Source organism: Lepidothrix coronata, unplaced genomic scaffold, assembly GCF_001604755.1.
Source record: "Lepidothrix coronata isolate B3197 unplaced genomic scaffold, Lepidothrix_coronata-1.0 Scaffold3, whole genome shotgun sequence".
NCBI lineage: Eukaryota > Metazoa > Chordata > Aves > Passeriformes > Pipridae > Lepidothrix > Lepidothrix coronata.
This window is the reverse complement of record NW_016690183.1, coordinates 12,529,062-12,553,401: the sequence shown is the minus strand read 5'-3', so window position 1 is coordinate 12,553,401 and position 24,340 is coordinate 12,529,062. Positions and strand designations below refer to the sequence as shown.

The 24,340-nt window shown below is 38.2% G+C and overlaps 1 protein-coding gene across 5 annotated transcripts; it reads right to left on the bottom strand.

The window, feature by feature from the left end:
- Positions 1 to 954: 954 nt before the first annotated feature.
- Positions 955 to 23,584, bottom strand: HERPUD2 (HERPUD family member 2). Of its 5 annotated transcripts, none has more exons than XM_017822444.1 (9): positions 23,129 to 23,584; positions 17,478 to 17,555; positions 14,198 to 14,311; positions 12,034 to 12,191; positions 6,278 to 6,400; positions 5,643 to 5,966; positions 4,344 to 4,431; positions 3,862 to 4,011; positions 955 to 1,073 (listed from the first exon to the last, which is right to left on the bottom strand). In XM_017822444.1, the coding sequence occupies exons 1-9, from the start codon at positions 23,273 to 23,275 to the stop codon at positions 1,059 to 1,061; spliced, it is 1,197 nt and encodes a 398-aa protein (XP_017677933.1). In that variant the 5' UTR covers positions 23,276 to 23,584; the 3' UTR covers positions 955 to 1,058. The 5 variants fall into 5 exon arrangements, with proteins under 5 accessions (XP_017677933.1, XP_017677923.1, XP_017677938.1 ...); XM_017822434.1 differs by having other exon boundaries at positions 4,344 to 4,458; positions 23,129 to 23,582; XM_017822449.1 differs by lacking the exon at positions 17,478 to 17,555 and having other exon boundaries at positions 4,344 to 4,458.
- Between the last annotated feature and the right edge of the window lie 756 nt (positions 23,585 to 24,340).

Genomic DNA, 24,340 nt, shown 5'->3' with positions numbered 1-24,340 from the left:
AACACTGAGCAACTGGAAAGCCAATTGTGCCTGTCAAGATCTCCAAAACAAACAGTAGCATCAAGAGATTGCAAGCTCACAATGGGAGAATAAGGACCCCTTTGTCCACTATTTTGTACCCAACAATTCCCCAGTTTATGTTACACTTGTGTCCTAGTTTTGGCTAGGCTAGAGTTCACTTTCTTTTTATTAGCTGGTACTAGGAAGTACTGTGCTGTGGATTCAGTATGAGAACAACACTGATGTCTTGCAGTGCAATTGCAAATCAAGGTCTCCGCAGTTTCCCATTAGCTGTCAGTGAGCAGGTGCACAAGAGGGTGGGACGTAGCACGGCCAGGACAGCTGAACCAAACTGGCCAAAGGGATATTCCATAGCATAGAATGTCACACCCAGTACATAAAGTGTGAGAGTTATCCAGAATTGTGCCAATTGCAGCTCAGGGAGAGACAGGGCATCCCTGAGCAGGTGGTGAGCAACTGCATTGTGCAGCACTTGTTTTTCTTGGGTTTTTTCTCTCCCCTTTTCACTACTATTATTAGTATCATCATTATATTTCACTTATTTCAATTACTAGACTGTTCTTATCTCAGTCCATCAGTTTTAGGAGTTTTTTTCCTGATTCTCCTCTCTATTACATGAGGGAAGGAAGAAAGGGGGAAGTCAACAAGCAGCTGCGTGGTACATGGCTGTCAGCTAGGGTTAAACCACGACAACCTGTTAAGCCAACAGTGGCATTGCTAAACTTGATGTAAACTGCAGTTGAGAAGTCAAGGGAGGTGTATGTGTGGATACACACTGGCTGCAAAGTGGTTTTCAAAGCACAATATTAAGAAATAATGCAAAAGAGTTGCTGTGTCTTGCTCTTTTCATACACCTGCTCCATCAGCACTGCTGATCTCATCTCTCTCTTCACAGCAAGAAGTATTATGGATGGAATATGCTTCACTTTCGTGTCTGTTTCTGGTGTGTCTTTTTATTAACACATCATGAAGCCACTGCACATGTCGGCACAGTCTTGCTATTACATACATGGACTCCTCTAAATGTAGGTTATCTGTCATATCACGTCTTCCTGCAAGATAAGGGAGAGAATTAATTTTAATAACTTTTTCTGTATTCAAAGTTGTAGAAGTGGGCGATGTACAGATACACGACAGAATGTCAATATTGGGGCACATCCTACAATGCCTTCATCCTCATGCCTTTTGTTCATGATACAGATTTGCTACAGTTCAGAATGTAGCTTTGCCTAGAACCACGTACTACATAATTGTGTTTTATGCTATGGAACAGTTTCTACAAGGATACACTAAGAAAAAAGCAACTGTTTTCCTAGGGTTTTAATTTCTCTCCCGTCAACTCTATATGCAAATTGCTCAGAAACACATACAAAGACTTGATCTGACTCATTTTCATCAAGTTCTTTCCTCTTCTGAAAAGTGCACCTCTCTTACCTCAATCTGCTTTTCAATGCTTGCTTTGTATTTATTCATCATCACACCTCTTATTTTTGCTCCTGCCAGTAGTTTTCCTCTGCCTCCAATTCTTTGGTAACGCTTCATATTTCATTGTTACTTCTCACTGATTTCCCTCAGTAACCATATTTTTGCTTTCCCTTGCTCATATCTTGGTAAGCCGCAGAAGCCGGGAGGTTCAATGACCTTAAGATGTTCTCCTGGAAGTCTGGCCTCTTCAACTCATTGCTCCAGCTCTGTGTTCCAGTTAAAACTCTTGGAACATCTCCCTCAATACCTAACCAACTGCCAGGATCTCCCATTTCACTATTTCAACCTCATGAAACCTGTCAACACATTTATCCTTGTCTGAATAGGAACAATTCCACACTTTTTAACCAAACCAGGGCTAACAGCATAAGAGCAGCTTTCTTAATCTAGTCTGTTAACAACAGATAGCTTCCACCAATTGCTTTCTACAGCATGGAAAACAAACAGAAACCTAAAAAATGACAATAAGAAGTAACAAATGGCTGTCAATAGCTAGATATTGGTAGGTCATAACTGCCCAGGTTATAGATACCAAGACAAAAAGAAAAATGTACTTTCAGTAAAAGTGGGAAGGAGAACACACAGGTCAAACAGACGAAACTTCTTCCCAAGCATTCCAGAAGTATACGTCTTATGACATCCAAGACTGCCACCTGTGACATTTCCTTTAAAAATCTAAGTTTTTTAACAGGTCTTAAATACTAGCCCAGTTAGACCCACCCGACAAACTAAAAAGGTAACATTTCATGGACAAGGTCTACACATTTTATGTTTATGTAGCAAAGAATGTAAACTGAGACTAGCTTTCCATAGCAAAAATAGGAGGAAGTCATCATAATTAAACATGACTAATTTATCGTTGCTGCCTATACAGCAAATAAAATAACTGATGCTTATAAAACTTACATTTATATTTCTCCTCCTCTCACAGACTTCTAGGTAAGAAATATTTTTTTACTCAAAAAACATTCTATTTAACTTAAACAGTTTAAAACCATTGTTCGAATTTCTTTTTTTCCAATTGAGTCAGCTTTCGGTAAGGCCTAGAAATCCTGACAGATGTTTCAGAATCTAAAACTTAAAATGTTTTCTTTGGGTTTAAAACTTTGCTGCATAGCTTCAGCAGTTTGACTTAAGCATAATATAAATCCCTATTTCTCACTTGTTCAGACCTATTCAAGAACTTTGCCCTGAAATTGGAAAGTTGGATTGACTTTCCTTTAGTTGTAGTATAACAGAATCTTTGCAGCCATTTTTAAGTTAGATAGTACATGATAACTTCAGAGTTAGGAACAAAATCAAATGTACCTTTTTGACTACGATTAAAGTCTAAAGAAAGCAACCGAAAACCTGACATCACATTGTGATATCTCATGTACCATTTGCCTTTTCTCAGTTTTAATTAGGTTAATTAACAACAGATAGTCTGCTGTTGAAATTATACCCGTAACTGTGTGGACAGTGCTAAAAACACATAACTTTAGTCAGTGTTGGTAATGCCACCATGATAACTTTATTCCACTCTCAAATTCATCGTATCCTCATCCTTAATGATGCACTACTTAGCCGTTTGCATTCAAATATGCATATAAACATCCAAAAGAGTTACCATAACAGTTTTTATTAAAAAAAACTAATGTACAGGTTTTACCCCAGAGCAGCTATATTGTCCTTAAAAAGTACTGTATGCATCAGACATTTAAGGTTTATCCCATCACTGTCAATTGTCTTTGAAGAGCTGTCAAACACCTCCAGCTTTAACAAACTTCAGTACAGTCTCAAGAAAAAGCTTTTAGCTTTTAAATGAAGTGGCTTAGTAGTTTGTGGCATGAAGACAACATGCCACCAACAAATCAATCCTTGTGTTTACAGCATTCTCTCAGGAATGATGTAAGTTTCAAATCCCATGTAAGAATTCACACCCTGCATAAAACTAACACAAGATACATTATTCAGATAAACAGACAGCACTTAGAAAGGTCTGTCAACATTCGTATTTTTAACAGCTCTTTAAAGAGGTAATGGTGCAGATTAAGTACAAGCTCTTTGCCTCAGTATAACACATATTTGAAATTAAAGTAAAACATGGAAGACCAATATCTTTACATTTTATTCTTCAGAAAAAGAAGAATCATAAAGAAAGCATTTAGTAGTCCACTTGTGCTTAAAATATTCAATGCATGAGAAAGCCAAAAGAAAAAAAATACACATTTTTGTACACCATGATCAAAAAGATAACATTATAAATTTTCAGAAATTGCACTGTATTTAGAACACTCTCTAGAATCTGCTCCACTTCTACGTATGGCTACTGAGGCTGCCTGACACAGTTCCTTTTCCACTTTAATTGCCAACCTGTGGAGGCCCTTCAGGGATGAGTGATGTGAAGAAGGTTGTGATAAAGGACCAAGCAGAAGCCATGAATCCAGGCTGCTGCTCTGTATTGCCATCTTCACTTGCATCTTCTCCACTGTCTTCATCAATCCCATCATCCATAAGTCGCTCCTTTAAAAACAGAAATTGAAGCAATTCAACTGCTTCTTTCCAGAATTCTGACACAAGGTAACCAGCAGTATCTTTCTACATTAAGTGACTTCTCTCAGAACAACCTCCTGAAGTAACTAGCACGAAGAAAGTTTGTGACTGAAGTAGAGACAATCAGGAATTGCCAGAATTGAAAAATACAGAATTTAGGCAGCAGGCACAACCTGAGGACAACGCTGAAACCTTTCTGATTAATCAACTCCATTTCATACGAGTTGACTTTCTGTCCAGGTGTTATATACTTTACAATATAATATATAGGAGTCTCAAAAGACATGTCTGCCCTTACTCACCATCTCTTCGAGATCAGGGTTATTTGCATGTTGCCCATCACGGTTCACTTCTGCATTATTGGCTGCCTGTTGTTGGCCTCCCTCTTGCCTAAAGGGAAACCATCCAGCTTGGTGTCTATGTAAGAAAGCGGAACAGTTGAAAACCTCTCTTTTGAAAGGAACAAGAAGATTTTTCTGCTACAGCTAACTACTTCAGTAAATTCTTTAAGTACTCTCGAACGAATGAAGTTACATCTATTTTTCTGTAATTCTTACTTTTACATTGAATGGCTATTCTTCAATGTCTGAGTTAAGAAGGGTCTTGGGGTTCATAGCCCTCAGTTCCAGAAGAGGAGTAATGTACCATGATTAGGTGATTAAATATGTAGAATACTTTTTTTGGGTATCCTCCCCATTTTTAAGTACTTAAGTTATATAAATTTTCAAAGGCAGCCTTAATTTTTCATAGTTTAAATTTGATTTTCTGTGGAAAAAAGAATTTAAACTTCAGCTAAGGCTTGAACCACATTGCCACTGTAAATTAAATAAGCCTTTACATGTTTTCAAGTGTCTACATTCTGATTTCAACTATCCTATCTGTAAGAAAAACAGAACAGCCCTTGTGAGGATTGAGACTACAATGTAAGGAAACTCTCAGTGACTGACATCAGTCCAAAATATCAAGCATTACTGTTGGTTTCCACTTCTACTTACATCACTAAGGTATTTTCATATGCAAAAGGAAGCGATGACAACAGTACTAATATTTGTTAATGAAACAGAGCGTGCACTTAGGTCTTTATGACATGTTGCAAAAATTTTTTAAGTCCCTGCAATTCTACCAGATCTAGTACCCACCATTACAGTATCACTACTTTAACTCTGCCTAACAAAATTTACTGCACAGATCACATAAGTTATTTTTGAAATTTACATGAGCTTAGCTCTGCCATTTCATATCCAAGAAGTTTATGCAAGTATATGCTTTATGTAGATGAACTTCCCTACTCTCAGCCTTTCTAAATTTTCATCCCAAAATTCTACAATACTGACCTATTAATGTCACCAACATTTAAGAGCATTGTGTTTCAGGTACAAGTGGCATCCAACTCACTGTAAAAGTGTTTTGAGAATTACTTCTTTCTTTCTTTGTATCAGTTTGTCTACTTGTTTGAATTTTTTTTTTAACAGACACACCCTATCGCAAAGGAGCAGTGTCTAAACTTTTGCACGTGGGTAATTTTTAATTTTAAATGGATTATACCTTAGCACTGTACTCCACATCTCAGATCTGCAGCTATACTCAACTGTGGTACTCACAAATAAACCAGCAGCATGGCTCCCATTACCATGACAAATCGACTGAAAGAAGAATAGAAGTATACAATGCTCAGAAGAATTGCTGCTCTAGAGAACGTGTACATCCAGTCCAGCCAGTCCCGATTGAAGTCCTCTTCATTCACTACTGGGCCACCCTGTGCATTCATCTGAACATTTGGGTTTACAGGTCTGTTCTCCTGAACGGCTACATTTGGCACTGCTGCGGGCTCATTTGCAGGAGCACGTTCCGAATTGACAGCCTGGGCAACCGCAGATCTTGCCGGCTCCGTGCTGGAAGTCACTTGGGCTGAAACAGCAGCTTGGCTAGAATTTTAAACATAAAACTGGTTTGTCAAAAAACATGCACTGTAATTACTAAGCCTATTCTTCTTTTCTACACTAGTAAAAACAAAGTTTCACATGTAATACGTGTCAAAACAAACTGCATTCTCCCTTAGATCTTTACTTACTAGTACATTAATTCCAATCTAAGGTTGGATTTCATAATTTGCTGGACAAAACTAAGTGTAAAACAACAGACCCAGACAAAATAAACAGACATTTTGATCCTGCACACAACATTTAATACATTTTTTTCATTAGTGTAACTCAGTACTAAGATAATACAGACTTACTATTGCATGTAGTACTGACGTACATACATCTGTTGCCACCATATCATCTGTAAGGGACTGAATGAAGGATACAGAGAAAATCCAGCAGGAACACCTTGGCCTGGAAACTGGTTGCCTATATTGCTAGAGAAGGATTTAAAGAAAAATATTCAGCTCTAAATTGCTACATCTGTAAAATGCACTACTATTAAAAAAAACGAAGTAGCATTTTTCCTCTCGTTTTTCCCCCTAAAATAATGCACTGAAATAACACCCAAACAACATGTAGTGAGATCATCTAAACCATCCCAAAAAAGCACTATATTTTCATAAAAGAAATTAATAAGCAAAGTTATTTCTACAGAAAGAGTACTTATGTTATTGTACTTAGTCTGTCACTAGCTGCATCTCTGGGACAAAACCATGTTGAAAATTTTTCAAGAACTGTGTTAACTGCAGAAATTCTTCCCTACAGTTCCTTTTAAGTTCAGGGGTCATCCTTAAAGGTGCTACAGGAGCTGTAAAGGGAAAACTTACTATCTTCTACAGCTTTCTTTTAGAAGCAATACCTGAAATATTACTGTGATCAAAGATGTGAACAAATGAATACCAGCAAAGACAACAAACAGATACAGCTCTGAAGACTGCAACTAAGAGCACTGTAAAGGATTTATATTCCCCCCACCCTGAATACTTCGAGCATTAAGTGATTCTCCTCCCTATGGGCGTTTAGCTCTGGTTCACATGCAAAAGAGGTAAAATTCCTGTATGCAGGTTTTAGGTTTGGTTTTGTCTGCTTTTAGACTTCTTAAGCCTCTCTTACCTCCTAGAGCACATAGCATGTTTTGGCAAGATTTCCAACTCTTTCCCAAAAGATTTTGATGTAGTGAACTGTGGTAAACCAGGACATCTTTCAGGACAGCATGAGAGTATAAAGCATGAAGAAAAGTTTATTCAGACTGCAGGAAGCAAAAGCTGAGACTGCTGTAATTGTACTGTAGACTACACCTGTTCCCTAAGTAAGGCACTCCCTGCAAAAATATCACCAAGAGAATTCATTAGTCTACCAGGCATTCAGATATATACGACATGCCCAGAAAGAAAGATGGGGGAAGACATTAAAATCTTTTTTTTCCATGTTATGCATGAACAAGCATCTCACTGTAATTCTGGACAAGAGCCTGCCATGCAACTCCATGACCTCTGCTAAAACTATTATGTTTGTATTTAGTTATAACCTGTTCTGACAATGGGGGTGGGGAGCAAGCAAAATGACTTTCCTGATACCAAATACAAAGTGAGATAATCAGAGGCAATACTCTAGGTTTGTTTAAAAAATTGAAAGGGTGAACTGGCAGCCCTGCTGATGCTATTTATTTATGCATAATTAACATGTTGAAGCAGCAAAGTTGTCAAGCTGCTACTGAAAAACATTAATCATGATTTACAGCTGCAAGCTTTAGGAATGTGTTTTTTTATCCCCAGAACTGGCAATCACTTTGAGAAATAAGATACGTCCAAAATTCATAAAACATTTGACTCTCAAATTGAGAAAACAATTCAAATATTCTGCATGGGGGTCATCAAGTACTATGCTGAGACAAACCACTGAGCAGTGTCTCAATTTCAAGCAGGTAGAATATCAGTATCAGTATCACTGTCAGCTCAGTCACCAGTAAGGAGTGCTACCCAACTTGCCTGAGTGAATTCTGAAGGAATTCACCCAGTGTTCCTTTCCTCATCAGATAAAGACTTCAGGGTTCTTCTTTGTAACTGCTATGTTGAGCTCAACAAAAGTTGAGCTGCCTCAGGCTAATAGCTCACCCTCACAGACACATCTTTTAGAAATATTACCGGATTTGAGTCTCTCCTTTCTTCCAAACTCTTTCAAAAGTTGCTTTCTTGATGTCTTAAAGCTTAATAGTAGATGAAGTAACCACTCAAAACATGAGAAACCACAAAAGCTGAGTTATGTCATGTTCTTTTCTTTAACATTCAAATATTTTGGTGGGCTATTGAATTTCCTTTTTTTTCCAATAGTTTTTCTAGGAGATGTATCTATTTGAAAAGCAAGACTTAAGTTTTCCAAGATCAGGCTCCTTTAATAAGCAAAAGTACACTGGCTTACAACAGGCTTCAGGCTTAGAACGACAACTAGCACAGCAGTATTTTGTTTGCTCATCAAAAATCAAAATTAAGCAGATGTTGTCAATTATACAGCTATTACAGTTGTCAGGATATTAAGTTAGCTTATGAAATTCAGAAACAATTCCAAACAGTGTAACATATTTCAGTGAGAAGAACCTCCCCAAAGGAAGAAGCTCTTCTCAGCAAAGCAAGCCAGCTTGCTGTTTAAAGAAAAAGGAAAGTAGCATGTACTTTTTCCTTATCTTTTTCCAAAAGGAGAAAAAGGTAGGAAGCAGAATATTTCAGAAGAGTGGCAGCAACAGCACGAGAGCAAAGAAGATCTGTAGGATCTATACCGGCATTCAAAGACTGGACAACAAACCAGAGCAGGCAATAGAAGAACAGGTATGCCAGAAAACAGTTCAAATGGTAGAGATAGCTTTGGAACATTCTGAAAAGACACATGCTCCTTAGGATGGCTAGAAAGCTCAGAATTATTTCTTTTGGTCTATGGAAGACACCCAAAATGAGCTAACCAGCACTGAATTTGACTGTAAGGTCAGACTAATTAGCTACGATCATCATGAATATACTGCTTACCACTAGTGGAAAATAAGACTTTTTATTCAGATTCAAAAGTTGCATGACTTACAATAACTGGGTTTGTTTAACCTTGACCCACAGACATCTCATATGAGCTTGGGATATCAACTTCAAGTACTATTTCAATATCCTCCTCTACGTTATTTGCTACTCAGAAAAAAATACAGCGAGCAAAGGTGACTAACGCAGCAAGGTATTTATGTGCTACAACATACTGCATGCTGTCAGTATGTAATTTTGTTATCTGCTTTCAAACATGGCTGTGTACACTATGAAAACATTTCACTGGAGGGGCCAGCCACACTTGACAAATAGTCTTCCTGCCTTGATGTTTCTTGTCTGTTTACTGCTTCCAAGTACTCTCCAATCTGAAATGCAAGCCGTTTCAGGACCGAGCCATCTGTTCTGTTTGTACCTGCACAGCACAGCAGGGGCCCTGATCAACAAGAGCAGACAATGCTGTGCTTGCTCTCCTCAGCTGAAGACTAACTTGGCAGATACATAAACTACTTGCCCCGTCCCACCCCAAGTTTAGATTTTTAGAAAACAGCATTTGCAAAAGCTCAAAAGCAAAAGAAAGTTTTTAATTGTTTCCTCTGTAATATTTAAACAATCTGAATTAAATGCTATTTTCCCAAAGGTTATTCAACTTAATGAGGCTTTGTGCCAGGAACTGAAAAACCATCAAAACCATTATTTAATCACTTAACATTCATGTTACTTCTTTGTAAAAATCAGTTTACTAATGGAAGCATTGCAAAATGCTCAAAAAAAATGACCATCACATGTATTTTCAAACACCTGGAGACCTTTCCCCATCACTAGTGCCTATAGTTCATCATGCAGCTAGAACTGAAGTGTTTGGTCATGAAAATACACAAAGCAATGCCAGTTTCAGCTATGAATCTTCGTTGTTCCTAACAAGTCTCAATCTGTGTATAAATTACATTAAAGCAAGATTTCATTGCCCTAAATGATGTTAAAGAGAGCAGCTAAAAGAAGAGGGCATTTCTTACTGCTAGAATACAAGCAGCAATGCCCTAAAGCAAAACCAGATGCGTCTGAGAAGATTACTGAAGCATTAAAAAAAAAAAAAAAAGGTTTTTCAAGAAGAAAGCAGACTACAGCAGGCACTAGGCAAAGATTATTTGGAGTTGAGCAGAGCTGGTGCCCAGCAGTCCACAAATATCTACTTTAAGTTCTGATAGCATTCCATTAAAATACTTTTAAAAAAAAGCCTAAGACTATTTAAGGTTCATTTATTTTGGCATTTCTGTTAAGACTTGGAATGCACTCCTAAAAACCTTGAATCACTTCCTCTTACTACAATTCTGTTTCCACTACAGAATGCTCTTGCATCACCGTCTAGATTCCTTGTGGATTACAAAAAAACAACAAAATATGTGATTTAGGTGCACTACTAATGCACCTCAGTCACAAACAGGAGCCTATTCCAGGTAACCGAGCTAGAGACAGTCCAAATAAGACCGAAACCCCTGAAATATGTGCAGTTGATGTCAGGTTCTCAGCATCTCTGTCCATCTACAGATCCACTCCTCTCAACTCACATTACATGCCAGACATAGCAAGTAATTTTTAACTGACTTTTAAATTACTCTTTCTTTCAAAGGCAGCAATGTCTTCCAAACTGACACATCCCACTGTATTTTAATTGAATTATTTCAGCCCAAAGACTTAACAACGGTTCTGCTGCCTTTTTGAAGTTCACAGCCTATTCAGATAACCATGCATGACAAAAACTCAAGTACATCTATGTGAAAAGCTAATCAGAAAAACATTAAAAACTTTTTTACAGATTAGTCATTTACACAACACATAATAAATTGCTTCCAGAATTAATATACATTATACCAAACAGCAGCCTTGACAGTCAACCTCTGGTCTCACCTAGGTTGGACATTAAGCCAGGTATGACCACTTCTGCGAAGATGTACATGGTCAGCATAACCTAAGTGCTCCACCCACTGCAAATACTATTTCTTCCCAGCAGAAAGGACATTTCAGATAAGAAAATTAAAAAAAACTTGAAGGAATGCAGGATGAAAACTATCAAGAATAGTAAAGTCCAAGTTAACTGTAATTAGATCTTGTAAATTGGACTGAAACTAAGTAAACTTTCAACAGTTCTTGATATCTGTTTTCTTTCCAGCAACAGAAACACTTGTTACTGTTAGCGGGTTCATAGTTTGGTGGTTTTTTGTTTCAACATTCAAATAAGTTTCTAGAATCTATTACAGTACTGAGAGAACACCCTGTCAGAAATAAAACTTGAAAGTGCTCCCTGAGGAAATGACAGGTATCATCTCAGAATGCACTATCCTCCTGTTTTCCCCTTGAAAGAAAATAACAACAACATGTTTAAGCAGCTGCAAAGGCCATATAGGTTAAAATTAGTAAAGCTGCTTTTTAAGTGCAAAAGAAACGACAGAATTTTGGTAGTTATGTAATAATAGATCTGATCTACAAATGTGCACCGATTACATCTCATTGGTATGCATGAAAATACTTAAACATGCCGTTGTAGACACACGAGCACTTAACATATACTCAAAACACCCGCAGATCATTTCTACAGTTGAATCCAATATGAAAAAGTGAAGAATTACATCTCTTACGTGTCAAAAACTAAGAACCATCATATTCCGGTAAGAATTTAGTGTTGACTATTAGAATAAAGGACAAAAAAAAAAACCAAAACAACTAGAAGCAATAATTTTATCAGTTATATTACTAACTACATCCACTAGATATATTAAAGCTGCACTTCTGTCCACGCAAAGTTGAGGGCAAACAGCATGAAGAAAAAATAAAAAAGCAGCCTGAAAGGGAGCACCAAGGACACTTCTTTGACTGACTCCTGGCTAAAACCACTTATTTTCATATGAAAAAAATGTTTCTAATGTGACTTATGCTTCAAGATGAAACAACCAAATCATTCTGCAGACTGAAAGAAACCCAAGTGCAACTGAACATTTGAAGTACTTAAAGAGTATCAAAGAGCTGCGGATTGCTCCAGTCTCACTTACCCTTGCATTAAATAAGGGAACTGGTGGCTTGGTGTGGGATTGCTTTGTGCTTGTGGAAGATTACGATGCCTCACTCCATCTGCACTAGTGTTCAAAGATGTAGATGAAGCTTCTTGGTTTGTGGGTGAGGCAGCAGTTGATCCAGAACGGTCTAAATTCTTGAAAATAAAATAAAATTGCGGTTGTAGATCTTTTTGCCACAGTTACCAAGATTTACTACTGTGTCTTAAAAAACTATTTGCTTTAATAGTTGCAAGTTTTATTGAGAATATAAGCACCAGCAAGTCATCTGGGGGTTTATCAGTTCTGACAAGCCTTAGGGCACATATTAAAAAAAAAAAAGCTTTCAGAAAGGCTCAACACCTGATAGGTTACAGAGAAAACCACAAGTTGCTGGGAATCACAGTTTCAAAAAGCTGAGGCAAACTATAACTTAACTGAAAGAATATTTAGCAGCAACAAAAATTCTAGTGCCTATCATTAACAGCAGTAACTACAACCTCAGGATATGACTTTATATTGAGAGACAACAGTGCCAGCAGTGACTTAAATACCATTCCTCTATCCTTGCCTTCAGTTACCCCTTCTATTCTTCATCCTCTTCACTGTGCCAGCTGCCCAATCCAAATTGCTGTGCTCTCTGCTGCAACAGGGCTGCCAATGCTAATAGGGAAGCAGCTAGGAAATACTGAGGCTCCCAAAACACACCTAAAACTAGTGTGTCAAATCTTCAATACTTTCCAAGAATCAATACTTAACTCCAGAAGTAGAACAACAGCTGGCTCCTAAATTGTCACCATAACAAGACTACAATTTGGCCACTGAGATGCATTATTTCAGTTTTAATAAGCCTCAAATCCTGTTGCTAAGAATTACTGCAATGTTTACTCAGTAGAAAATCTTCTTCAACTTTGACAACTCAGGAAGTGAGGAGGTGCAATTACTTAAGACATCCATATCACATTTGCCCTACAAAGGAAAACAAGAAAAGTTTACCACTAGACAGTGGGAGGGGGAGTAAAAATGAAAAACAAAGGAAAGCTTTGGATTTAGGTTGTTTCCTTCAAAGTATTATAAACCTAACACTGTGCATACTTGCCTGCTTTTAGCAGGCATTAATACAGTCATTCAAATACAACATTTCCAACTGATCTGCATAGCAATGAAACAATCACAAAGGAGGCCCCGTGTCCTGCTTGCAAACAGATATAAATACAGCCTTTGAAAAGATGTTTTAACCACTGTCCCCTCTCTACCATCGCTTAAACTGCTTGTGTTTCTGACTGTCACACAGCAGTCTGATACAGTACCCCATCAATAGCAGAATGAAGACAGACAGCTTATTACTGAAGGGTATTTTCTGTTTGCTGACAATCAACACACCTCTGATGAAAAGTACCTGCAATGGTATTGTACACATCCCTTTCTGACTAACCTTCAAGGGTAGCTTAGTGCTACTGCCGACTCTGGAAAAACTCAAGAATTACAGTAATGACTACCAAGTAAACAACAGAAACCTTAACTGCACTTAAAACACAGTACAAAGATCATCATTTTGGGAGGGTGTGAAGAGGGCAAGGCTCAAATCACAGTCAAAAAACGTGTTCTGTTAACAGCTTAACGAACAAAAGTGTTAAGAACATTTTCTACTTCTCACTGTCTAACAGATACTATGACTACCTCGAAGCTCATGCATAAGTACTGACCATTTCCTGTCAATAAACCCTGGCCAAGTTTCACCTGTATCTTACAACAAGGGTTGTACCACTGGTCTCTCTTCAGTGGTACAAATTTTCACAAAATAAATCTGAACTTAAGTTTTTCTAAAATTCTGAATACACAGTACAATTCCTGCCAAAGACAGGGATACAGAGAGAAAGGAAAATGTACTTTTTAACATAGTGTTAAAATGAAAGAACAGCTTAGAAAAAGTAGTGCTTTATCATCTAATAAACATAATTGTATTACTATGTGAAAAAGGGTCATATCTGTTTAAATAAAATTATGCCCTTAAATAATCAAGTCTAATTGTACAAATTCATATGGCATGCTCTACTTTCAATACAGTATCTTATAGTCAAATATAAAAAGTTACAAGAGAAATTAATGGAAAGTTTCCTTAGCACAGAAGACGTTCATGTCCTGTGCATGACAAAAAACTCACTGAGCTACTGCTGGAGGTTGAAGCTCCGTGACCTTCTCTACTGGTGCTGGGTTTTGGAGAACTTGGGGGTGTCCGGGAAGTACATACCAGATGAACCATATGATACTCATCTTGCTAAAAATTAAAGAAATTGAAAAGCTAAAGCAACAATATTTGAGAAATTTACAAGCAAAAACTGTCCTTAAAAATCCACTTTCAAAGTTGCATTTGCAAACACTAAAGAAACATTATACAAAACAGAGAGACCATACAGCAACACTTCAGCCTAGCACAACAGAATCCTACTGTTTCACAGCTAATGTCTTCTTGGCAGCTGTCCACAACAACATATAGAACATTTTAACACCCCAGTTCTCCCTAGAACTGCAGTATAGCAGAACCAATGGAAGAACCCTGGGAGACACATGAGGAAGTATATCACAAGCTTTAACTTGTATTTTGGAAAAATTTCAAACCTTTTACAGGGCTCAGTTTCCCCAAAGTTAAGAACACTTACATTTGCTCTGAGATCTAGTGAAGAGTGTTATTCAATAACAACATAAGGGTACATGAAAAATGTGGGTGCTGGATTTCCACAAGCAAACCAAGATAAGAAAAACGTACCAGCCACTGCCTTCACCTCACTCCTGTCTAAGCTTGGCTCAAGCCTAATCTGAAGACACCCAAATGAAAGCCCCTTAGATATTCCACACTCAGGGAATGCTATTCAAAAGTGCTACACAGGGCTAGAGTATTCCTAAACATTTGAAAGTGAGGAAGCAAATGAGTGGCACCACTTGAAGCCGTGTCAGCATGCCCATGCCAATTCTGCATGAATATGCTCACCCCTCAACATGGATGCCATAACTACTTCCATCTGAAGCTATTTCACTGTACCAAATTAAAACACCCCCTTATATGGCCATAGCAACAGAACAGCTCTGACTGCGTATTTAGATTGCACACTGCGGCTTTCTCAGTAACCAAATTTTAAAAAAGAAAAGCAACAAAATACCTCTCTGTCCTCTTCTGAAATCAGCATGGTGCAGGCAAGCTGCTGTTTTTCATAAGATGACATTTAGAAATGCTGTGTTTGGAGAAGGTTTTTAAAACCATAAAAAAAATGTTAAAACACCCATTTACCCACTTTTTAAGTTTTAATCTCTAGAAATAAAGAAAACTAAAAAAGTGCTTTTATACACGACTGTGTGTTACTGCTGGCATAGTTGATGCACTCACAGTCATTTAAACTCCTCCACATGTACTGGTTCCTAACCCCAAGCACAGCCTCACTACTACATTAAGTGTAATTTCTTACCAGTCCATGATAGTAAGCAAGGATCAGAAAGCACTGGCACAGGTGATCAGCACTCTGACCACGTCAAAAGCCTTTAACCTAACTAGTCACCTTCTACCTAGATATGAATTTATGCCTTGGGAAAGGCAAGGGAAGCTAGACATATCACTGGTAAGCTTACAGTGTACAGCTTCATTGAATGTGACAGTTTATTGCAATATACTTCTATTTGTACATAATGTGTTGGACATCGCTATGCTCGGGGAGTGCCATAACTTCCAGCCTCACAGTATTTTATATCAGTGAAATCACACTGGTCAGTATCAAAGAGCAAGTATCACAAATCTAAACTGAGAGATTTAGTAAATCCTCAGATAATATTAGGAATTCATAGCTAATCCATTAGGAAGAATATGGCAGAGAATAAGATTGAATTTGTGTAATCATACCTTTTTTCAAAAAGTTCTTAAAAGCCTGAGCACAAGAAACTCCTCTTCTTCCAACACAAATTTCTAACTTCTGCTTAAGACTGCTGTGTTTTCAAATTCACTAAACTTCTTTAACTAAACCCAAGGCATACAACTACTAAAATGCCTTTAAAGTTAAGTATAGCCCCTGTATAGTGAAAAAAAGATATTAGTTACAAAATTCCTCCTCTAGCACGTAAGTAAAGTTTGAAATCATGTTTCCTAAAACCAGTCTGCTGTGAGCAGGCCAAGTGAATTTAAAGGATTGAGACTTCATTTTGTCCTTAACAAGCAAAACTAAGATTTTGAGATAAGTTATAGAAGCATTTCCTTGAACTTTAAAGTGGTACGGGACATATACTGCTTGGCAGTAGTCCAGCTTCAGTTTTCCAGTAAACCTATACATAAAAAATTGAAACCGTTTTTTGCTAAGAAGTTTAATCCCATTTAATAAATTCTATTTCAGAATAAAGATTATAAAGTAAGAGCAGTGTTGGTCTTCAGAAGCAATACTGCATGTGTTTCTCCATCCTTCATACTGAAATTCAGTTGCCCACTTTCACTAAAGCACCATTCTCCTTCAGAGATTTTCCTCCACACTAAGTATTAAAACCGAGAACTTCACCAACTCAATGAAGTCACTATTACTTGGTAGCATCATTCCAAACTATCTGAAGCAGTTTGACAACCAAGTGCATGTATGCCAAGATCTCCTACATGAGACGTCATGTGTATTTAGGATTAGGATTTAAATGTTGACTGAAGAATCCAAAATTAGATTAATAGAATTATTTTTTTTCCAATAGGAACCAACAGAATAAAAAAAGAAAGAAATTAAAAGAGTCAACAAACTTTCAAACATCATCAGGAATGGTTAATAGCTGACAATCAAAAATAGGACAAACAGCTTTCCCAAGAAGCCATTCAGGAATTTAGAATTCTGGGTTTTCATATTTAATATATTACATATTTATATTTATATCGTTATTACATATTTATATTATTACATATTAATTTGCTTACACAAGTGCCATTCTTAAAGTAAGTTCTGGATTTAAGTCTGTACAAGAAATTAAATTATGGCCCAAATCAACAAAATATGTTGTTTTATTCCACTTATGTGACAGTGGTAACTGTCCAAAGAAGTCAAGACCAGGCTGGATGGAGCTCTGAGCAATCTGGTCTAGTGGAAGGTGCTCCTGCCCATGGCAGTAAGGTTGGAACTACATGATCTATAAGTGTCCCTTCCAGCCCATGCTATTCCATGGTTCTGTGACATACAACACAATATTTGTTTGGGACTTACACAGCCTTCTTGCTCTCCCACTAATCAGAAGCATGCCTCAATCCACAAGCATCACAATCCTACGCAAAAGGGATACTCGAAAATGTATCTTCCAGAACATATCAACATTATACAGTTACATTTCTCGATAAAACAATGAAAATTCGAAGCTAAACAACAAAAATCTAAATTTCTATTTTCCAAAAAAAGGGGGTTTGATCAAATATCATATGGTGTTGATATAAAGCTTACTTTTCTGAGAACATCTTTCAGCTGCAGATGATCAGGAAGCAGTCTGCCAGAATACACCAGTCTCTGATCCTTTGTAGACTAGGAGATGGGGACAAAGAAAGGAATTTAGCTTTTTTGCTGCTGTAAGGTATACAGCTGCAGATAACATTTGCAGATGAGAAAACCCCTTAGATGTTCGACCACCAAAATGAGGCTTAAAAACATTTCAGAGGCTTCACAAGTCCAAATTAATTCTGAAAAAGAATTTTGCTATTGAACACTCAGCAAGAGTGTCATAACAATTAACAACACTTCATGGCATATGCTGATCTAGAAAACTTTCAAGTATATTCAAAATTTCCTTTCTTTTAGCGATTTTTCTTTACCCTGCTCCTGTTTCCAGGTACTTTCTGAAAATATATATGGACAAGTGGTTGGGGCAAAGATAAAAAAACCCCACCCCCCAGAATAGTTAGTAGAATGATGAAAGAGCACAGATTTCAATCTTTTTCAACAAGGAATTTCTGTTATTAGTCCTGGCCCCCATTCTCACACCCTCAAAGAAAAAAATCATTATAAGAGAAAACAAGGAGGAAAGCATTAAAAAAACATGAAGCAGCAAAAGCATTTTTTTAAGGTAGCCTTCCAACTTCAGTAACCATTTTTTGCTATTCTTACAGTTTCACAGTTTAAAATAACTTAGTATAGTAAACAAAGATTTCTTATTTTTTTTATGAGTGATATGCTACTCACATGGTATGAACTCCATCTCTATTCTGTAGAACAGTTCAATAACAAAATGATTTTTAAAAGGAAACATTCAGGCCAACTATCTACAGTGAGATGTCCAGTACACCAAAGCAAGCAGCTTACTTCGTTAAACAAAACAAAGGAAAACCTCAATCCCACTCAATTCAGTTCACGCTGTCAAAAAAAGTTGTAAATAGTCTTCACACTAGTGGGTCATTAAAATGTTGTAACTGTGTGAATATACAGCCCTCTTTTTTTTAAAAAAAAAAAAAGGTTCCCAAATATTCACCGATTTTTAAAGAATTTTAAAGGTAATCCAATCATTAGACCTGTTCAGTTTAACTATTGCTTGCACTTTAAATGAATTCAGTAGCATTTATCACTTGAAAGACAGCACTAACATAAGCAAATGCTAAATGCAGAAATCTAGCCTAACATCAGTGGAACAGACACGCATTATCAGCATGAAATATTTGAAAAATTTCCCCACCACAAACTGCGTCTTACACCTCTCCTTCTATCCCAGCCTTCTGCTGCCCACTCGCCTGTCTTGCTAATACCAAGACACAAATAACCAAGACCCAGATCTCTCTGAGTAGAAAAAGCTTTCACGGAAGTTTTGATATTGTTTTTTTCTTGCAGTAGCCCTCTACGGATTCCCAGTAACTCAGCAGAATATAGGAAGGTTGTGGAACTGTTTTTTTTTACCTAGAAAAAATGGTCATATCACTAGAACAAAAAAGAGATACTTAAAGCAAATAATTATAAAATTATTACTCGGTAAATCTGAGTAGCATTTGCTTTAACTTTTTTCCCAAATTCATACTAGCCATGAATGATTAAATACGTCTTTAAAAAGTGAGTTCATAACCTGCCATATATTGTACAGAACAGTTTATCACTTCTATTTAAGAATGATTTTCTATATTAGTTTGCATTTTTCTGTGTTTTTAATTAGTGACATAAGACACTATTTTTATAAGTTTCACAACAAAGGGAACTAGTTATTTGCAGCAAATTGATAAAAAACTGCAATAAATTCAACATCAGTGCTGTACTATTTCTATTTACATTTAAAACACCAACAAAAAATGCCCAACTCTCATGTCAGACTAACTTCTTTTGAGCTATATCTTTTTTGATTGCTCCTTTCAAGCAGGAACAAGCTGCTAACAAAATGTAAGCTTACTTGCATTTTGTATTTGGGAAAGACCTTCTTAGAACAAAAAACAGAATTTTCAGCATCAAGATTAAAGAAAACTCTAATTTCCTGAAAATTATAGACTTGTTGCTTTAGAATGACCAGTGCAGTCAGAAGAAAAATCTAAGAACCCTTGTTTCTTGGTCCTGAGACAGATTATCTGTGGATTAATTAGAAGAGAGAAGTGCTTAAAACAACCAAAACAGAACAACAAAATCAGCTCAAATTCTAAATCTTTAAATAATCATCCAACGAGGCAACAGAATGGTTTTTTGCCTGTCCCACTCATAATACAGCATTCTACATGGTAAATTCAAATTCTTCTCTTCAGTACCTTATGTATGAGCCCCCCTTTAACCTCTTATAATGAGGTTTCTTCCTAAATACAAATACAAGTAACTTTTAAAATACGAATACTTTACAGAGGAGAAACTGCTAGATTAAAACAACCCCTCAAAGCTGACTACAGAGCCTTCAGCAATGCATTTCAGCTCCCTACAAAACCACAAAAAGAAAAGGTTAAACACATTGAGTACTGTTAATCATATTAAGCCAAAGACATTAATGGGGGAAGACAAGGCCTTACTCCTCTCTATATAACTTAAATACCTATGTGAGCACTACAGGATTATGACTTGCATTTCTCAGGGTGAAAGCCAGCCTGGAATTCTAAAATGTGGAGGGAGTGAGGAACATTTAAGTTCAGATGGAAGAAGAGGTGATTAATGTGAAAATACAGTAATTCACATATATGCCAAAGTAAATGGAAAAGGTATTCAACTTATCCTCTGCCAGAAGAGTTTTCACTACCACACCTCCTGCTTCAAGGAACAGCGTGCTCACTGCTAGCCCAAACACTGAACTGTGATGGAAAAACACTTCAGAATACATAATCAGTGTGGCCCCATTTGCAGAAGCAAGCACATGGCATCAGATAAAATTTTTCTAGAACCTGAAGTTTAGAGTGAGATGAGAGACAGTTTGCAGTTCAAAATCCAAAATGTATTTAAAACTAAGAATTCCGGAGTCAGTGCTTTTTAATTCCACTTTTCCTTTCCAATGCTTAGTCCAAATTAGCTATGCCCAGCACATTACCAACCACCAAACCTAAGCTAAGCTAGCAACGTCCTTCAGGAACACAGGCCATCCTTGAGCTATACTGCTTCAGCTACGTGTTATTTTGGTTCACTCAGCCTCTCTCCCATTCTTCCATCGGAAACAAAATTCCAAACAACCACATCTGGTTGCAACTGAAGGCAAAGTATATGCTAGATGACAGGTACTACAGGAAATGAGAAACAGCAGCTTTAAATTAGTTTACGGCTGTAATCGATGCAGCGGTTAATGCACTGAAGGTGCAGTGATCTGCCAGACTGAGACACACAGGCTGATTTTACAACCACCTTATGTTATTTTACATAAACATTTCATTTAGGGGCATTATAACTGCAGTGCTCTACCTGTGAAAAACTGGTCCAATCAGGAAGCAAAAGTATCGACAAATGTGAACCTTAGTACAGACTCACAAACTAATTTAATACCATTTTGAAGCTATTTACCTTACTAAATTACTTACTTTGCGAAGTATACCAACTTTAATAACAACTAAACCAATCTAAATGCGACTACATTTGAAATTTTTATGTATTTAGGCAAGTCATTTACACAAATTAATCCAGAAAAAAAATCACAAACAACACTGCCTCAAGGCCTAACTTCTGATTTGCCTATTTTAACCACCTCACTTTCTGAAGATATACTCTTAATAAATTGTAAATTTAATTACAACACAGTTACCATCAGTTTACTGACTAATTTACAGAGGCACATAACGAGAATGAAGTTCAAGTCACACTGAAAACTTGACACACAACATACAGCAGTGACAGCAACTGATTTCTATTTTACACCCTTAACTTCAAGAACACAGCAAGACCTGCATAGAGTGTGCTCTGATGTACCCTGCCTAAAATAGCATTGTAATAGAAGTTATTTCCAGGACCTATCATATTCAGGGAACACAGAAATCTGATCAACAAGCTTTTGACACTGATCTAGTTTAAAAGGAAGAAAAAAAAAGGGGTGGGGTGAGGGAGCTCCTAAAAACACGAAGATTTAAAGGATTTTGAAAAAAGCAGTAGCACTCAACATCAAGAGCATATCAAGCCAAAAATACACTTCTTGATTTTACTATAGATAGGAGCCATCCTATTAAACACCCTTCTCCTCTCTCACGTTATTATTTTGAAAGGTTCCATGAAATAAAGATACTGTGTTCAGTTATTAGTTTAAATGCAAGTACAGCAAATCCAAAATAAATTGGAACTACTGAGATAATTCTCACTACAGAAACTCACCATTCTTTAAACACAGAAAAATTTTGGGGATTCTGAACTAGTCACTTAATAATGAGAGGCATGTTGAGAAATATTTTCAACAGAAGAAAGATGTTTCAGGAAACTAAAATTTAATATTATACTACTGTTCAAAGCCTATATGCAACATGAAAACCTCTTGTTCATTAAGGATCCTTCCTTTCAGGAGCTCAATTTATCAAGATCATAGGATGAGTTAGAAAACTAGTGTTAAAACACAAACGTCACTGGAGGAGATTCTTGTGAGGAGGAAGAGGCAACAATCAGCTGGAGTCACGTATTTGTTTTTCACACCAGACAGGCTTTCTCAGTAGAGAATTACTCACAGCAGTAACTATATCCACAAACTCTCAAAACTGCTTAAGACATTTCAGTGCAGCAGTGACACAGCCCAAGTTGTTGACTGCTTTTCTTCTTTCTCCAAAACCAAAAACCCTCTTTGAGACCCAAAGCTACTATTTTACTTTCCCCCGTCAAAAAAAAAAAAAATCTTCCGTTGAACTAGGTGAATACTAATAATTTCCAATATAAATTAAACCTTTTTCTGATGTTTTCTATAGCAAAGTCTAGGCCCCACATGCTACTGCAGTGTAGAGGCAAAGTCACTTTATACTGGAACAAATTTTTAAATACACCGTTCTGCATGACTGCCATTCTAAACAGGTACAGTATTATCTACTATTACCTATGTTGGTTTTTTTTCACAGCCTCTTCTTAATTGCCAAATATAGAATTTTAAAAAATTCACAAATAAACCATATTATCCTCAGGAACAAAAAAAGCTGTCGTACATATTTGTAAAACACTTGTGCAGAGAATTTTCAGCACAACCTCAAGAAAAATGGCTTTTCAAAGAGAGAAAGATAAGGAAATAAATCCAGAGGTTGTTCGGCTGCATGTTTCAAGTAATATTATTAATAAACATCTAGTCCACACCTCAATGAATTCACTAGATGGTGTTAACATTAGGTATATCACTTATACCGTAATTACTTTAGGTAGCACGCTTACATTTACAATTAGTCTTAAATTCAGTTAACTGAGACACCTAAATCCCAGTTCCCCAAAAAGCTATAAGAAGCATTGGGAAGCATCTTTAGCGATATTGCCTTTCAGGATGCTACACTGCGATCTTCTCACACCGTGCAGAAGAGAAGCCACTATTATACTACCAACTTTCCTGAAAGCAGAGGAGGGCCAGCCACTGCCTTCACGCAGGTCACTCTTCAGCAGCAGGACTCTTGTTTACTTATTTTGCAGGGTCCAAAAGAAGTCTTGAGCGACCAAGTTACCGCAGCCCCAGCTTTACGGACAAGGCGAGGGAAAAGGGCTGGCCAACAACTCACCGGCTTGCTGGGGTACACCTTGGAGAGGTGAGTCTTCAGCTTGCCCACAGTCCACTCCAGAAAGCAGCTGATAGTCTGATCGGTGTATTTCTGGTTGGGGGCCTTGATGATGAGGGTCACCGGGTGCTCCACGACGCTCTGGTCCATGCTGCCCGCGGGGAAAGAAGGGCGGCCCTTGCCCCGCTCTCCTCCTCCCCGGGAACACGGAGCCGCTCGAACCTCTCGGGGGGCTGCGGGCGGGTTCAGCGGCCGGGAGCGAACTTCCCGGGGGAGCCGCGGGAGTCCATTCTCGTGCCGGCGCCCCGGGAACCGCCGCCACAGGGGACCGCACCCTCGCCCCCCACCCCGGCAGAGGGAAGAGCGAGGGAACAGCGCAGCACCCGGAACGCACCCGCCCGAGCCAAGCCCCTCTACCCACAACACAGCCCCGACCTCCGGCCGCCGCCGTCCGCGTAAAATGGAGGCCGGAAGTGCCTCCGCCGCGTCCCCCCGCCCTCCGCCGCTGCCTCCGACCGGCACGGGGGGGCGCCCGCGGGCCGGGCGGGGGCGAGGGGTGGTGCAATGGCGGCGGGGTTGTGTTTGGCTGCCCGGCGGTTTGCGGCCGTAGGCGGAGGCCTTCGGTAGAAGGTGCGGGTGTCCGGCGGCTGCTCGGCTAGATACGTTCATTCGCGGGTTCTCAAGGATTGGAAGCTTAAGGAATTAAAGCTTTGTTGCTTGTGTGTCTTGCCTCTGTCACCGCTGCGTGGGAACGCCTCTCTATATTTACCCCAAATATCCTTGTGAGGTCAGGAAATGCTATTTTATGGCCGGAGTGGAGGCCATAAAATCACACAGAATCACAAAATAACAGGATGGTTTGGGTTGGAAAGAACCTTAAGGATCATCTAGTTCCAGCCTCCCTGCCTCCCTCCTCCGTGCCTCCCTCCAACCTCACTGGAAAGCAGTGATGCTTTCCACTAGACCAGGTTGCGCAGAGCCCCGTCCAGCCTGTCCTTGAACGCTGCCAGAGATGGGGCATCCACAACTTCTCTGGGCAACCTGAGCCAGTGTCTCACCACCCTCATAAGGAAGAATTTCTTCCTTATTCCTAACCTAAACCTCCCCTCTTTCAGTTTAAAGACATTCCCCCTTGTCCTGTCACTACATGTCCGCCATCTGTCTTGTAAGCTCCCTTCAGGTACTGGAAGGCCACAACTAGGTCACCCTGAAGCC